We start from the raw sequence: 17,726 nt of genomic DNA, 5'->3' as shown, positions 1-17,726 counted from the left end.
TCAATAACGGATCCATGCTTTCTCTTTGTTTAATAGAACACTGGAAGCTTTTTCCCTAAACCTCAGATATAATGCTTTGTGGTTTCACAGTCACACTGATGTATGTTTGTAGACTTACTGAAATAGCCCAGAGTGTCAGTCTGTTTGTGTTACACTTCCCTGTGCTCAAGTGACTGTCAGTGTCATGCAGTTTGATTAAGCACTGAACAAACAATTCATTTTTTCCCACAAATAGTCTGACTTGCATCGGTACAATGAAGTCACGCAGCACTGTTGTGCCAGACCTGCCCTACATATAAACTGCTCACATCAGTTTGAGTCTAAATGGACAGGTCACATGATAGTTCCCCCAACCTTTCTTCCAGTCTATCCACATGCTCATACTTACTGAGTCATTTTTGGAAGCTGCTCAGAAGGGAAGGTCTCAGTAGGAGTAAAATTTCACAGTGAGGTTACATTTAGGTATTTGCTTTGATTTGTTCCCAAATAATGAAAACTACATTGTGGGCAGTGCTATATGACTGTTTTACTGTACATCCAATTACTATACAAACAATGTATAATAAATATTAATGACATTCAGCCTCACATGTTCCTTTTTATTTAAAAAAAAATAGCCTGTATTTAACATTGATATAATAAAAGAAACATGAAGTTCCATATTAATCAGATCAGTATGTACAGCACTAACGTCACCAATGTCTCTTTTAACTCTGGTGAGATGTTGAGTTATGTCCCTCTGCCGGTGAGAAGATGAACTGCATGGAGTCAGTTTAATGAACGTAGATGACATGAAGTGTTTTTAAATCAACCTTTGATAATTGTACAGGTGACTGCTGATAACCATACACACACCATGACACAAACAGTGATATCAATTAAAGTCATAATATGATCCTGGGTGTACACCCAAACACATTACCACAGGGTAACACACAGAGAAATAATCATTCATACCTGTTTTTCACTTAAAAGAGCACTTTCTCAGCAGTTTTACTTTGTGATACTGTATTTATTTTGACCTAGGTTGAATTAAATGTTTTCACGGATGTGACTGTGACAGTAATTTCCAAAAATCTCATTTTGAAAAATCAACCTGTAAACATATTTTAAAATTCCAGACTTTCCATTAGTGACATTGGATTAGCCAATCAAATCTCTTAAAGCAAATGAGCCCTCCCCTACATTTTCTGTGTGCTCGTGCACCTTATAGTACAGCATTTAATGTGTAGGAGAGAGAAAAAAAAATAAACTGCAGCAAAATTTGTCAGATTAACCGACATGTTAGCTGCGAGGGCTGCTGTGATGCTGCTGCTACACCATCAAAAGTGACTAGCGACTAATCACCAGGCTTTACAGTCACAGGACGCTGTAGGAGGGACAACAGTCCCAACAACAGAGTGAGGAAGAGATGGAGGAAGGTGAAATTACTGCAGTAAGAAAATAGATGGGGGGGGGACATAATAAGCAAGGGAGAGATTCAAGGGTTCAGGTAAAATGATTGACTACTTTGACCATGAGCCACTGCTACTGTGTGTTGCTTTTAATTGCCACATGCAGTGCAACTATCCTAACCCAGTAATTGTACCGACCTGCTCAGACCTGTTTCAATATCAATAATTAAACAAAATGACATATACACATGTGTATGTATGTAATGTACACAGATCAGGTCATCAGGGTGGGCAAGTTTCAATAAAATTTGACCAATACTTTAGCAGGAGTAGAGAGCCTTGCGACTAGTGGCAAGATGGACTGACAGAGGATCCTTTACAATGGCATGAGCTCGCCAGTGCTGATGATCAGTTCTTCTCTCTTGCCAGTGGAGGGCGCTGCTCACTTAATGCATTATTATTGCACCTTTACTTACATTCACTTCTGTTAAACATCAACACTTTGGTTGCTTTTTCTTTTGGTAATGTGTCTCCTTGCATGCTTCACTTGAACCTCATCCTCTCATTTGAGCCTCTCCCAGTTATAATGACAGAGAAATTTGAGGGCAAGGGAGCCAAAAGAAGAGCACAACTTAGATATAATATTCTGTAAAGCTGGAGCATGTGACCAGATACATAGTATGGATAAATAGAGCACATCTTCTTATATTATAACACAAGAGGTCATCTGGACAGGTAAATTAATGATTTACAGTCACAGTTACAGTTTTTGTCACTCTTTTATTTGAGTCTATACCACAACAGAGTAAAACAATGTTCAGTATTGGTAACTGACTAACTGTCTATCTAGGTTCTAAAGGACCATTTAATTCTCCAAATTTGACCACAGACACGTTCAAATCTAGTTATGATTTCATCACACGAGCAAAAGTAAGAATAGATATCAAGATGAACCCTGACTGCTCAACAAACTTACAAAGCCAGGAAAGAAGTTTACAAAAAATCATTTAGAACAGTTTAAAACATCAGCTGAATCGATAAATCTGAAAACATATTTCAAAATGAAAGAGACCGACATGTACAGACTAAACTATCTATTAGGACACTATTATGCTAAACTACACACAGAGTCACTGAGGAACCAGAGGACCAGATTCCAAACCCAGGATAAAGAGGTTCAGTGAATGTGGTGTTGAAGGTGTGGAGGTGGATCAAAGTGTCAGAGGAGACTCTGTAGAAGGACAGAGTGCCAGCAGGACAGTCCACATACACTGCTACTCTGTTAGAGACAGAGGAGGAGGAGGAGGAGGCAGAGACAGATGTTGATTTCTTATTGTGCCAGGCAGAGTAGCGGCCATCATCACAGCAGCTCAGACTCCAGGACTGATCACTCCATCCAAACAAACAGTCATTGTCTCGTCTCCTTGTTATTCCTCTGTAACTCACTGATATCTCAACTTTTCCATTCCACTCGACCTCCCAATAACAACAGCCAGTCAGACCATCTTTACACAGCAGCTGAGGCCGTTCAAATCTGTCTGGATGATCAGGATATGATTGAACTTCCTTTGCTTGTCTCACCTTCATGTTGTCAGACAGTTTGAGTTTTCTGTTTACTGTGTTTTTGTCGATTGTGAGTTGACAGGAATCTGATGGAGAGAACAAACACAATACAGCTGCAATTATTGATCCATCATCTGTTCATTGATTGACACTTTGATGATGACTCCTGACATCAGAGATGTGAATGAGTGATGTGACAGTTTGAAGATGGTTGAATGTGTGCTGCTTTGTTTTCATGAATCACATTAAAAACACACTTACACTTCCTCAGACTTCCTGGTTTCAGCCATCGGACTCCAGCAGGCTCGACCCTGAAAGGAGGAGGGGGGTCAGACCAGCACAGTCTCTTTCAGCATGCACACATGGACATTACATCGCTCTCATACACATGCTGTTAGACACTAATAAAGGAACAGTCCAACATTTTCACAAATACATTTGAAGAAAATGCTTCTGAAGTCTTGTCCAGTGGTTGTCATGATCTAGTTAGTCTGTTTTATTATAGCAGAATTTATAATTAAAATTATGTGGATCATCATTGTCATCTCTATTTGTCAAAATGATGATTCATTAACGTAAACATCACACAGTTATGTAGTTTAAAAAACATTTCTTTTCACAGGAGACTTCCTAATTAAAAAGACAATGAAGCTAAGGTTAAAGGGGGTCCACCGGTGCACTTGTATGCCTCCACAGGTGCGCAGAGAACCAAACCTTACAGCTACATGTAAAAAAAACAAACCAAAAAACCAGTGTAGTCCAACAAAAAGATTGAAAGCACGCAGACAGGAGCAGCCGGGGATCAAAATACCTACTCTTCTCATCAGTAGTTGGCCTGTGCTACCTCCTGAGCTACAGTCACCTTAAGTCACAGCATACTAAAAGCTATTTCATCAATACTCCCAAATCAGTGAGAATGAAACATGCATGTTTTTACACAATTTCAATGGAGTTTAATTTTACTAATTTCTAAGCAATTAAACTAATTACTTTAGTTATTTTGTTCAGTTTTTTGGTTCCTTTTTCTTTTTCAGTGAGAGAAGTCTAGTTTGTTTGTCCATTAAAGTCAGGTCCAATATCTGAGGTGGAAATGTGAAGGACAGCAGACAGGTGATCATCACTGACAGAGAATCTGTACTTGGATTTGTTAAATTTCATTCCTGTGTTTGTTTGTTGACATATAAATGTAGGTCCATAGAGAACCAACATCTTCTGAGCAGGTCTACCTATATGTGGAAGGTTCTCCTCTTTGAGAGAAAAATACCATCCTAGCAGTGATACTAGTTGAATCAGACTGACAGTATTGAATCAGACTACATATCAAATAGTTCAATCTGAACATCATTGGAGCATTTCCCTATAATGCAAGTTAAGGGAAATGAAATCATGTGCATTTCATTCTAAACTGTTTTGGAATTGCTCTCATCATGCGGGGCTCAGAACACATACCAGCTCAGGGCGTATTATCATGGCAGAACCTACTAAACACTGTGTTAAATTCCCCATCAGAGAATGGCTTACTGTGTTTTTGTGATTATGTTGAAAATCAAAAATCTAGTCTTAACACAGCCATCTGCTCTCCACAAACTGAACACATAACTTTTTGATCACAATAAATAAAAGCTCCTGCGTCACATACTCTTTCTTCTGATAAGTTGTCCATGTTCAAATGTGTGTGATGCTATGAGACATTCTCTGTACCTGAGAGTGTCAAGTCTCAGCTCCTTCAACAGATTCATGCCTGTTATCCCTGGATGATTGTAGCTCAGGTCCAGCTCTCTGAGACAGGAGGGATTAGACCTCAGATCTGAGGCCAGAAAAGTACAACCTTCTTCTGTTATCAGACAGCCCGACAGCCTGCACATAATAATCATTACAGATACTGTTAGAGAACAGCAGATAATTAGCACAAAAAAAGGACAGGACAAACTACAATTTTAATGAAATAATAACTATAAATTTAAAGTTACATTGATTTTGAAATTATAATTCATTCTGGTTATAATACGAACCAATTTAATTTCTAGTCTGTGTTGAAATCCAAGGTTGATTCTGTTCATCATTACATCCAGATGAACAGAATCAACCTTTTGGGATTTACTTAGCTTGATGACTGAGCCTGAATCAGGATATCTGTGTTGAAATATTTCAGTGGAAAGTGACCATTACATTCCACTAAACTGTACGTTTGTATGTTTTTCACTTTTTGATCATAAACATTTAGTCCAGATTTAAAACTCAAAGTTCAAAAATTAAACGAAGGAGAAATCTTCATTTTATCAGTAGGCAAGAATTAAAGAAGAAAAAAATTGGAAATGTTAAAGAAAACCCCTCAAACTTGCATTAGTAACTAACCCCGGCTTGGGTTACTTATGCAATCCAGATTTCAAAATGTTCATCAACTAAACAATTGATGATTTCTGACCTGAGTGTTTCCAATTTACAGTGTGGATTTCTTAGTCCAGCCGACAAAGCTTTTACTCCAGAATCCCTCAGGTTGTTGTTGCTCAGGTCCATCTCTCTCAGACTAGAGAACTGGAGACTGAGAACTGACGACATAGTTCCACAGATTTTCTCTGAAAGGTTACAAGTGCTCAGTCTGAAGAGACAGTAATTTAGAAGGGAAAAAAAGCATTTTTAAAATGTTTAATTTAAACTTTTAATCACACATAATATATATAACATTTGATCCCTACACCTGCTAAAGCCTAAAAAAGATTCTTGATACTTATTGAAGATAAACAAATTGTTAAAAAAAATTGCTAATTTAGACAATTCCAAAGTTTTCCACAAAATACTAAATAAATGTGTAAATCTCAATATAAAACTGGAAAACTTTAAATGCTTTGAGAAATTCAGGAGTGCATGTTATTGTTTACATTCAATGAAGGTTCAAATTAGCAAACCGCTCTCACATTAAACCACAAACAATGTATCTGACCTGAGTTTCTCTAATTTACAGTGCATGCTCTCCATTCCAGCTATCAACTGATTTACGCCTGAATCCTGCAGATTGTTATTGCTCAGGTCCAGAGTTCTCAGCTCACAGCCTTCTACTTTGAGAGACAGAGAAAGAGCTTCACAGCTTCTCTCTGTCAAGTTACAGTTATTCAGCCTAAGAGAAAATACACACAAAGCAGCAAATTCAGTCTTTATCTTCCTTGTGAATAGATCTTAAAAACTTTAAGGTAACATACAGAGCTTTCTTAGATGCTTTGAGCACAGGCAGCAGCCTCAGAAGAGCATCCTCTGAAGCAGAATATTTCTTCAGATCAAGAACATCCATATCTTTTTCTGATGTTAATAAGATGAAGACCAGAGCTGACCACTGAGCAGGAGATAGTTTCTCTGTGGAAAGACTTCCCATACTCAGGGACTGTTGGAGCTCCCCAACTAGAGCACGATCATGTAGTTCATTCAGACAGTGGAACAGGTTGATGCTTTGCTCTACAGACAGATTCTCACTGATCTTTTTCTTGATGTACTGGACTGTCTGTTGATTGGTCTCAGAGTTCATTCCTGTCTGTGTCAGTAGACCTCGTAGAAGGGCTTGATTGGACTGCAGTGAAAGACCCAGGAGGAAACGAAGGAACAAATCCAGGTGTCCATTTGGACTCTCTAAGGCCTTGTCCACAGCACTCTTGTGAAGAAATTGTCCACCACAGTTTTGGAGTTTGAGTTTATTAAATGCTTTAGACCATGCAGAGGTTTCTCCTTCTAGCAGATTGACACAGAAGTTGTAGAACGTCAGGTGAACATGAAGAGCAGCTAGAAACTCCTGAATGCTCAGATGGACAAAGCAGAATACCTTGTCCTGGTACAGTCCTCTCTCCTCTTTAAAGATCTGTGTGAACACTCCTGAGTACACTGAGGCTGCTGTGATATCAATGCCACACTCTGTCAGGTCTGATTCATAGAAGATCAGGTTTCCTTTCTGCAGCTGATCAAAAGCTAGTTTTCCTAGACACTCAACCATCTTCCTGCTCTCTGGACTCCAGTGTGGATCTGTCTCAGATCCTCCATCATACTTGACCTTCTTCACTTTGGCCTGAACCACCAGGAAGTGGATGTACAACTCAGTCAAGGTTTTGGGCATGTCTCTCTGTTCTTTTGTTTTCAGCACATCCTCCAGAACCGTAGCATTGATCCAGCAGAAGATTGGGATGTGGCACATGATGTGGAGGCTTTGTGATGTTTTGATGTGAGAGATGATCCTCGAAGCCTGCTTCTTGTCTCTGAATCTCTTCCTGAAGTACTCCTCCTTCTGTGGGTCAGTGAACCCTCTGACCTCTGTCACCATGTCAACACACTCAGGAGGGATCTGATTGGCAGCTGCAGGTCGTGTGGTTATCCAGATGTGAGCAGAGGGAAGCAGGTTCCCCCTGATGAGGTTTGTCAGCAGCACATCCACCGAGGTGGATTTTCTGGAGTCAGTTATTATTTTTATTTTGTGGAAGTCCAGAGGAAGTCGACATTCATCCAGACCATCAAAGATGAACAAAACCTGGAAGTCTTCAAAGCTGCAGATTCCAGCTTGTTTGGTTTCAATAAAGAAGTGATGAACAAGTTCCACCAAGCTGAACTTTTCCTCTTTCAGCACATTCAACTCCTTGAAAGTAAATGGAAATATGAACTGGATGTCCTGGTTGGATTTTTCTTCAGCCCAGTCAAGAGTGAACTTCTGTGTTAGGACTGTTTTCCCAATGCCAGCCACTCCCTTTGTCAGTACTGTTCTGATTGGTTCATCTATTTCAGGTGAAGTTTTAAAGATGTTGTCTAGTCTGATTGTTGTGTTTGGTTTGTCTGCTTTCCTGGATGTTGTTTCAATCTGTCTGACTTCATGTTCATCATTGACCTCTGCAGTCCCTCCCTCTGTGATGTAGAGCTCTGTGTAGATCTGATTCAGAAGTGTTGAGTTTCCTGCTTTAGTGATCCCCTCAAACACACACTGGAACTTTTTGTTCAAAGTAGATTTAAGTTTACATTGACAAAGTGGAGCAAACATTTCTGAAAACACAAAAATAAATACATTACATTAATTTGGTTTTCAGAAAATATCCCAAAATTTCAATTCAGTAAGTCTTGAGATATTTTTAAATTTTAAACTCGTGCTGCAGCTTAAATGTTTTGAGAAATCCCCTTACTGCTCTGCAGACGGTCAGCCAGCTCTTCCTGCTTTATTCTCTTCAAAAAGTGTAACACAATTGTCACAAATGCCTCTCTGCTTTTACTCTTCTGCTTTTTATTGTCATCCTTCAACATATCATCTTCTTCCATCTCTAAATAATCTGGACTCAAAATCTCGTGCATCTTCTTCAGTTCATTCTTTACAAACGTGATGATGTTGTCCTCTAACAGCTGGAACAAAATATTATATGAATATTATGTCAATGACAAAATAGTGCTGACATCATGTCCTTCCACTGGTCTACAAAGAGCAACATGGAGATGAATGAACATAATAGATGTAAGAGTGGTTGTTATATACTGTATGTACGTACCATGAATATGGAGTCCAGCTGTTTTTGATCCTGCTGTACAAAATGACCACTAGAAACCTCTGAATTTTCCTGGTCCAGTCTGTGGAGGACTCATGAATATTAGTTCATGCACAGGGGAAAGACAACGTAAGTGACATCTGAAGAAAAAAAAACTAAGGTGTTTAGATTATATATGACTCCATGTAGTTGTAAAAGTTTGCCACTCTTGCCGATCTCATTGATACTCAGCTACTCAGCTTAGCATTTTTTCAACATTGTACATCTGATAAACAGTTATGTGTTAATTCCATGAAAAATCATTGTGTAAATTCAACCTGACACCTTCTATTATGTTTGTCAAATAACTTTAGCATATGTGTGCAAATTTAATGCAGTCACTTTTTTGTTGTGGGGTTTTTTTTATTCAGAATGTTTTCTTTCTAAAACCAACCAGCATCAGTATCAATGGATTTTCCATACACTTAATAGACTGCATCAATTTATTGTCTATCAGGGACAATGACAACAATATTATATTTTCACAGCAGATCCTCCTTTCATTTGATATTTCTTATTTCTTATATTCTAATAATTTCAAAAATATTCACACATTCAGAGGACTCAGTAACTGTTTGAGATTATTTCAAAATCTGCTTTGATAGTGTTAAGATCCTTCTCTTCTACTATTGTCCTGTTTTCACTGTCAGATTGTGAACACTGGTGATCATGTAATCTTGGTATTTCCAGGTAAAATGAGTGCTTGAGTTCATTGTGTCTGAATGGATATGTACATTCTTCAACATAAAGAGCTGTTGCACAATAATCTGCCGTTGTTTTCTGTAAATCTAGATTTCAAAGAATGTGAATCAACTTTAGTTTAAGGTGCAATCAGTGAGGTAAATATGATTTGGATTTAAATGGTAATTAGGTATTTCGTGGTCCTCATGATGTGACCCTCAGCCATTTACACTATGCAGGACTATGGATGGTCCTACAATAAGCTGCAGACGTTTAAATATACATCTGTGTATATATTATATAATAAAGGAATTCCTTAATACCTTAGTATTCCAGTTAATTTAAGTCAAACACCAAATTGATGGCTAAAATAGCGTCAGTGTTAGTAACAGCTCACCTTTCTGCAGGAGATGATTTTTGTCCTTTAAAATAAATAAGGCAATCTTTAGACTCGTCACTTTTTAAAGATACCCTGCTTGTGCCAGATCTAAGTTCTGCAGGTTTCCCATAGATCCTGTTAGACAGAAGAAAATTGTTTTTTTCATTTCCAGCAAAAGAATTTGATGAAGACTTAGAATACTTTTGTCATCCATAAGAGAACCTGGTTTGCAGGCCATGCCCGAGCAGAAGGAAACTCCAGACTAGTGTTTGTGATTTACCACCCAAAGTTAAACAGTCATTTACACTATGCAGGACTATTGATGGTCCCACAATAAGCTGCAGAAGGTTAAATGTACAGGGTAGGCCATTTATATGGATACACTGTAATAAAATGGGAATGGTTGGTGATATGAAAGTCCTGTTTGTGGCACATTAGTATATGTGAGGGGGCAAACTCCTCAAGATGGGTGGTGACCATGGTAGCCATTTAGAAGTCGGCCATCTTGGATACAACTTTTGTTTTTTCAATAGGAAGAGGGCCATGTGACACATCAAACTTATTGGTAATGTCACAAGAAAAACGATGGTGTGCTTGGTTTCAACGTAATTTTATTCTTTCATGAGTTATTTACAAGTTTCTCTTTGTTCACAGCCATTGACATGTCGAAGAGGTTAACATGTGAGGAGCAGATCAAAATTGTGTTGATAACTGGTGAACGCAGTAACCGGGTCATTGCAGCAGATTTCAATGCAAGACATCCTACGAGACCACCCATCTCCCATGCTACAGTTAGCAAACTGCTTGCTAAGTTTTGTGAAACTGGTTCAGTGTTGGATTTGCCAAAATGTGGTCGCAAGAAAACTGTCACTAATGAAGAAACATCAGTGGCTGTCCTAGCTTCATTCAGCAAGAGCCCACAGCGTAGCACTCGCCGCATGTCACTGGAGAGTGGCATTAGTCGAACATGCCTTCGGTGGATATTAGCTACTCACAAATGGCACCCTTACAAACTCCAGCTACTGCAGCATCTCAACAAGGATGACCCAGATCGGCGCACAGAATTTGCAGAATGGGCAAAACAAAAATTGGAACAGGACCCTCAGTTCACGCAGAAGATTTTGTTCAGTGATGAGGCAAACTTTTATGTGAATGGTGAAGTTAACAAACAAAACCACCGCTATTGGTCTGACACTAACCCACATTGGATGGATCCCTCCAAGACTGTTGGACCAACAAAAGTGATGGTTTGGTATGGTATATGGGGTACAACGATAGTGGGTCCATTCTTCATCAATGGAAACCTCAAGGCCACTGGATATTTGAAATTGCTACATGATGATGTGTTTCCCTCTTTGTGCACTGAAGCTGGCACGTTCCCTGAGTTTTTCCAGCAAGATGGTCACCACCACATTATGGGTGCCAGGTCCGAGCATTCCTAGATGAACAGTTTCCTGGAAAGTGGATTGGTCGTCGTGGGCCAGTTGAATGGCCTCCAAGGTCTCCCAATCTGACCCCCTTAGACTTTTATCTGTGGGGTCATCTGAAGGCAATTGTCTATGGTGTGAAGATACGAGATGTGCAGCACCTGAAACTACGGATACTGGATGCCTGTGCTGGCATTTCTCCTGCGGTGTTGCTATCAGTGTGTGAAGAGTGGGAGAAGAGGGTTGCATTGACAATCCAACACAATGGGCAGCACATTGAACACATTTTATAAGTGGTCAGAAACTTGTAAATAACTCATGAAAGAATAAAGTTATGTTGAAACCAAGCACACCATTGTTTTTCTTGTGACATTACCAATAAGTTTGATGTGCCATATGGCTCTCTTCCTATTGAAAAAACAAAAGTTGTATCCAAGATGGCCGACTTCTAAATGGCCACCATGGTCACCACCCATCTTGAGGAGTTTGCCCCCTCACATGTGCCACAAACAGAACTTTAATATCACCAACCATTCCCATTTTATTACGGTGTATCCATATAAATGGCCCACCCTGTGGAATAAAGATATTCCTGGCTCAGTTCCTTATTTTTTTAAATGCCGTTTAGGGCCATGAAACAACAAAAAGCAATTCATTTAAATCAGATGCCAAACTGACAGCTAACAGCATCATTGTTACTAACAGCTCACCTCTCTGCAGGAGATGATTTTTGTCCTTTGAAATAAATGAGGCGATTTTTTGGCCCGTCACTCTTTAAAGATACACTGCTTAGTTCAGGTCTCCCATAGGTCCTGTTAGACAGAGAAGAATTTTTTTTTTTTCATTTCCAGCAACAAAAACAGATGAAGACCTCGTCATTATCCCAAATACAACCTTGTTTTTTCCAGACTGTAAATCAGCATAAAGAAACTCCAAACAGTCACTGTAAGAACAGAGCACCACCCAGACAAACGTTCTCATCCCAAAGCATAATATGTTTAATGTGACAAATCATCGGTATGTTATGCTTTTGGCCACCCAACACATCTCTATGTTACCTGTTCAGAAACAGGAGGAAGTACGAGAACTGTTTGTACTGAATCTACACATGTACATTTATTTTACTTTCTCATTATGAATTGCTTTGGAAAACACTATCTAATATGATTAAGGTTGTGGTTAAGAGTAGGGATAAGGTTATGGTTAGGGTTAGGATTAAGTTTAGGGTTAGGGCTGGAATACACGTCTGGAACGTGTGTTACCACCGGGTCATTCTATTGGATTCTATCCACAACCCAGCACGCATCATAGGGGTGCGGAAGGTTACATTTCCGGTTCCTATGTGACACCTCAGGACATGACAAATCATCGGTATGTTACGTATCGGGAAGGGGAACAGTCTCACCCAGACGTAAACACTTTAATTTGGCCTTTACAGGACTACCCATGTTCCTACTTTCAACAGGCACCAAAATGATAACTATCAAAAAGTTCATATTACTAACAGCTCACCTCTCTGCAGATGATTTTTGTCCTTTAAAATAAATGAGGCGATTTTTTGACCCGTCACTCTTAAAGGACACACAGCTGGGTTCAGCTCCAGGTTGGTTCCTGTGAATAATGATGGAGCAGTGATGTGAGTGCTGAGCTGTGACATGGAGAAGAGTCATGGACAGTTAGAGATGGTCATCTCACCTCTGAGCTTTGGTCTGGCTCTCATGTTCCCCACACAGAGTGGTTTTAGAGGGAGGGACTCCCTCCTCTCTGTCCTCACATTGATCCATGCTGCTGAATTCACATCCACATCAGCTCACACACACCTTCTACCTTCACCTGCAGAGGAAACACAAAACATTCATGTGGCAGTCAGACAGCAGTGTGACGCAGAAGAAGCTTCCATCAGCTGATGTATTTCAGGATGGCTGCTAAACTGCTAGACTTACTTTTAGAAGAACTAATAAGCTTACACCTGCCACTGGCTTATTGCTGAACAGAACACATCAGTGACAAGTTTGTGTTGGCATCATTACTACTATTAAAACACACTGATGGTGGTTAGTTAGAGGATAAGTGCTTAACTCTATTTTAGGTTATTTTGGTACTCACAATCTCTCTGTGCTTCTCCACTTGTCACACATGACATCTGAAATATTATTAGCGTTAACTGAAAAAATCTATTGTGTCGACTCTGTCTTGGTGCAGATTTGGATACAAATATTGAACTTAAGCAGGGTGACTGTGTTTTGAAGAGTCTGAGAAAAAGTCATGCTGCAATTTCAGTGTTTACTGCTTCTATTTTATTACATCTGGAAATAGAAGGTTAAATATAATTGATGAAGGAAGAAATGTATTTGGATTTCTGAAGCAATAACACTGAACTCAAAATTTAAACATTAACTGTGGTTACACAGGTGTGAGGAATTAACTACAATTGAACTGCTGTGAATTCCACAGATCCTCCATAAATCCATCCCAACAATGGTACTTACAGGAACCCAGCAGGAAGAACTCACCCATTCCAGTAATGCACTTTGTTCCTTCATAAAACAACAATAAAACAGCCTCAGAGTCAAACTAGAGCTTAGCTACAGCACTTCAGTTTTATAGTTTGATTATGAAACCGTTCAGGGTGCACTTCAAGAACACCTAAGTCTTAGTAAACATAACATCACAGTCAGGCTTTCTGTGTTTAAAAGGATCTGATGAACAAATCTCTACCTGCTCATTCTGTTTGAAAGGCTCTGAGCCAAATGTTGGAGACTTCGTTGTTGGGGGTTTGGAGTCTTTAGCCAATTCAACACCTCAGAGATTAGAGTCTTCAAATGTTCACCACATAAGCTAACAAACAAAGATAAAAGCAGCTGCTTTGTGATGGAGAGAAAAACCTAGGAGGCTCAAATAAATCAAAGTTCTACTCACTCTGCGTTTTCCCATTAGCTTCTTCGCTATTCAGCTCTCTGGTGTCTTCACGACATCTGTGTCAAGAAAAAAAGAAAATCCCCCAAATCATCTCTGTTACCACTCTGCAGGCTCATTAAACTCTTCAAACAAGTCTTAAGCTGTAGCTCATTGGTCGAAAATCTGCTGATACATTGTAATATGGCTTCAATAATTAACTTGCAACAACTTCACGCTCTGACTGGAACACCCTAAACAAAGCTGAGAACAAATAAACCTCCTCTTTCCTGACAACTATTAACATTTACACATCAAATGTTGAGCAATCTACAGCAGCTGGAAACGTTCCTCCTTCACCTCTACAGGAAACATTGAGGGCAAAGTTGAAACCCTCAGGCCAATCACTGATCTCGATATTGTTGTTTCTAGTATTTTGAATTCAACATTAAATGAAAGTTTGTTTATATCTACAATTTACAAAGCATCACAGGAAGTTACGAAAGTTCAGGGAAATGTTGCTCCGGCGGACGAGGAAATGAGCTGACTGGGAGTAACGGGAAAAAAACTGAACAAACTGGATTTTAGTGACCGAGGAGGTTTTGAAAAGGTGGCTACAAATGATAAACAGATGAAAGGCACTTATGTGTTCATGTTCGCTCTCATGATTTTTCACAGTATTTTATTCTTAAGTTTCTGTCCACGTTATTTCAGGTCACTTTGGGCTTTTTAGGTTTAATATATTTTCAGATTTCTATTTTCTTCTCCTGTTTCCAATTCCCAGTCAGCCCTCAGTCTGTGCATATACTAGTGATGTGCGATACCACTGATTTCCTTTCCGATCCGATACCAAGTAATATTCAGGGTGGTATCGACGATACTGATCCGATACCGATACTTTGTACAAAAACTTATTTTAATAAATAAAATAAGTTTTTGTACAAAGTAGTTTTTGTACAAAGTAATAAATAAAATAAGTAAAAACTTATTTTATTTATTGTATCTCAAATTATAGCGTCATAATGATTACAGGACATCAGATTACTTGTTCTTATCACTTAATAATGCAGAGTTCATCATACAGAAATTAAAAACTGAAGTTGTGCTATTTGAACACGTTGCCTGCCTGCAGCACTAAAGGACTCTGTGAGAGACGTCTGTCTCGCCCTAGCAGCACCTGTCCCTCTCCTCCTCTTCAGTTCACCTCAACATACGCGCCTCATATTCTGTGATATGATTTACTCTGAGGTGTTTGACAAGGTTAGTGATGTTGCCACAACCATACATGCCAACCCTCCCGATTTTTCCGGGAGAATCCCGGAGCCACCATTCTCCCAAATTTCCACCTGGACAACAAAATTGAAAATTGCAGAATTCATAGCGCGGCCCAGCCAATTCGCTACTCGGGTTAAACATGATATATAAGTCACTTTGATAACTTAAAAATGTTATTGTTTGGCTTTTTCAGTGTTTTATTTGTTCATGAGTAAATCGGTTTGGCTGAGATTAAATTTATTAGATTAGATTAAATTAAATTTAACTTTATTAATCCATCGGGTGGGTTCCTCCGGGGTTTTCACACAGCTGAATAAACATCAAACAGAAAACTAATTAAAGAAAGTGTGAGACGGTCGAGAGTTTACGTCAGTGCCCGGTTATATTTTAGATAGCAAGGAGCAGACGGCAGTTTCACTCCACCGAGGGAGCTCGTGACGTACTACCCGGCTTTCTTTAGACCGTGAAGGCCGGGTCCTCAGGTGGAAGCAGCCTCTGAATTTGGACACCCCCGCTGTTTCCGGGCCGGCCAATAATAACGGTGACATTTAACGTATTTTATCCGATAAATAAACACTGTAAAATGTATTTATCACCCCCCAACAGCCCTTTTGAATGTCTCCTTAATTCTGAGGTCTCAAGGTTGGGAAAGTATGGCCACAACACTTCACTCTTGGAGCACTTTTTTGCCACATGTATCGCAAACCATGTCTCAGCTGTTTGCGGAGGTAAAATACGCCCGCACAATTACGCTCAGCCATTGTTGTGAGTGCGCGCGCCAAGGGGCTGCGAGACATTTATACAGCCGTATTTCGCACATGACTATGAAAGGCGGAAGAGGAAGTAGTTCCTTTGAATGTAGACAATCCGAATGTTATAGTTTCTTTCCACTGTGTTCCTGTTAATGATAAACTACAAATTAACCCTAAATTACTAAAATATCGATATTTTAATGTGAGAATCGATTCTAGAACATAAATGACTGGTATCGGAGGAATCGATATTTCAGGATCGATCCGCACATCACTAGCATATACTGCTCCGTCTTTGTCTTAGCATTTGCTTTGCTGACACAGTGTCCTCTGTGTTTTCTAAATTACCTCCAAGACGTAGTTTTGACCCACTGACTCGGCTTTGGCCTTTTAACACTTGACCTGAATAAAAATTTTATTTTTTGCTTTGAGTCCTGACCTGATATGATGAGTGCTTTGTTAATATATATGTTTTCTGTATTATTACTGGATGTTTAATCAAACAATAGTTTAACATTTAAAATCACAAATTAGTTTGAAGAATGAGAGCTTGTTTCAAACACAATTTAATACAGTAGATAGTGAAAAAACAGGAAATGTCTGTCATTTAATTTTTTATCTGTTACTTAATTTTTACTTAATTTCTGTTGTAAAATAAATTATGGGGGTTCTTTATTAATAGGAAAGGCTTAAAATTTGTGAAAATACAGTGAAAAATTCCAAATCTATGCATTTTCAGAGCGTTCTAGTGGGCCTGACTGGAGTCTTTGTCGCGGGGACGCGGGGTACTCCTTGGACAGGTCTCCAGTCTGTTGCATGGCTAACACAGGGAGATAGACAATTCCATTCACACTTACATTCACACCCATGGGCAATTTAGAATCAACAATTAACCTACACCCACTAACTGCATGTCTTTGGGCTGTGGGAAGATAAAATACAAATTAAGTATTAAAATAAAAATAGCCTCTAGACTGGCAACAGCAAAATGTGCTGTAAAAACTAAAAGAAAAACTGTGAAGTTGTGATAGTCATGAATGCATTTCTTTTTAAAGTAACTGAATACCAAGGGCATAGATTAAAAAAATGAAGACTGAAAGACACTATATAAACAAATAAAACAAAGTAATAACAAAATCTTACATTCCAAATATAACTCTGTATTTGCACGTGGGGATGAAAAGGGCATCATAATTTAATTTCAGGAACTGTTTTTGAATTTCATGTGCTGACTTTGAAACTTATGGAAAACCAGGACTGCCATAATGAATTAATTAAATACACCATTAAATAATTAATTAAATGTGGCAATAATTAATTAAAATCGGAAATAATTAATTACATAAATATTTACGACACATGTAATTAATTAATTATTGACACATTTAATTATTATTGACATGTTTAATTAATTAATGACACGTTTAATTAATTATTTATTTATTTCACATTTTAATTAATTATTGCCACATTTAAATAATTATTTAATGGTGTATTTAATTAATTCATTTTGGCACAGTTGACTCCTTCAGGTCTGACCATGAAATAATTTTATCTGTCAACCTCACCCATCAAACTCAGTGTTCCACATGTTGCATTCGCAGATTCTCATTTTCACCGAACGATCGTCTCTTTCCGCCTGGTCTTGTGTCTCTGTGCTTCTGTAACATAAAGAACGAGCTGACGTGTTTCTCACGACACCAGCGATCAGCTCAACAGGCCCTCAGTTTACCTGCATGCATCCTCCTCCTCCTCACCTGTCAGCGGTTGTTTAACACCTGCTGCTAAATCAAGAAACACGTCCACGTTACTTGGTGATAGTC

General features: G+C 38.8%; 1 protein-coding gene across 2 annotated transcripts; it reads right to left on the bottom strand.

Moving 5' to 3' along the window:
- Positions 1-1,000: 1,000 nt before the first annotated feature.
- LOC146491444 (NLR family CARD domain-containing protein 3-like) lies at positions 1,001-14,791 on the bottom strand. Of its 2 annotated transcripts, XM_085152769.1 has the most exons (12): positions 12,677-14,791; positions 12,494-12,592; positions 11,692-11,793; positions 9,573-9,689; positions 8,459-8,537; positions 8,102-8,315; positions 6,155-7,964; positions 5,899-6,072; positions 5,383-5,556; positions 4,659-4,814; positions 3,219-3,268; positions 1,001-3,043 (listed from the first exon to the last, which is right to left on the bottom strand). In XM_085152769.1, the coding sequence occupies exons 1-12, from the start codon at positions 12,763-12,765 to the stop codon at positions 2,508-2,510; spliced, it is 3,600 nt and encodes a 1,199-aa protein (XP_085008895.1). In that variant the 5' UTR covers positions 12,766-14,791; the 3' UTR covers positions 1,001-2,507. The 2 variants fall into 2 exon arrangements, with proteins under 2 accessions (XP_085008895.1, XP_085008896.1); XM_085152770.1 differs by lacking the exons at positions 9,573-9,689; positions 12,494-12,592; positions 12,677-14,791 and having other exon boundaries at positions 11,692-12,484.
- Between the last annotated feature and the right edge of the window lie 2,935 nt (positions 14,792-17,726).

The sequence above is a fragment of the Neolamprologus multifasciatus genome, chromosome 23, assembly GCF_963576455.1.
Source record: "Neolamprologus multifasciatus chromosome 23, fNeoMul1.2, whole genome shotgun sequence".
NCBI classification, from domain to species: Eukaryota; Metazoa; Chordata; class Actinopteri; order Cichliformes; family Cichlidae; genus Neolamprologus; species Neolamprologus multifasciatus.
The sequence above is the reverse complement of the archived record's forward strand: the minus strand, read 5'-3'. Positions and strand labels throughout refer to the sequence as shown.

Coding starts and splice junctions, on each gene's coding strand:
- LOC146491444 (XM_085152769.1), bottom strand. CDS start 12,765: ATGGATCAATGTGAGGACAGAGAGGAGGGAGTCCCTCCCTCTAAAACC. Junction 8,538..9,572: donor AAATCATCTCCTGCAGAAAG/GTGAGCTGTTAC, acceptor AGTCCTCCACAG/ACTGGACCAGGAAAATTCAG. Junction 7,965..8,101: donor GGCTGACCGTCTGCAGAGCA/GTAAGGGGATTT, acceptor TTGTGTTTTCAG/AAATGTTTGCTCCACTTTGT.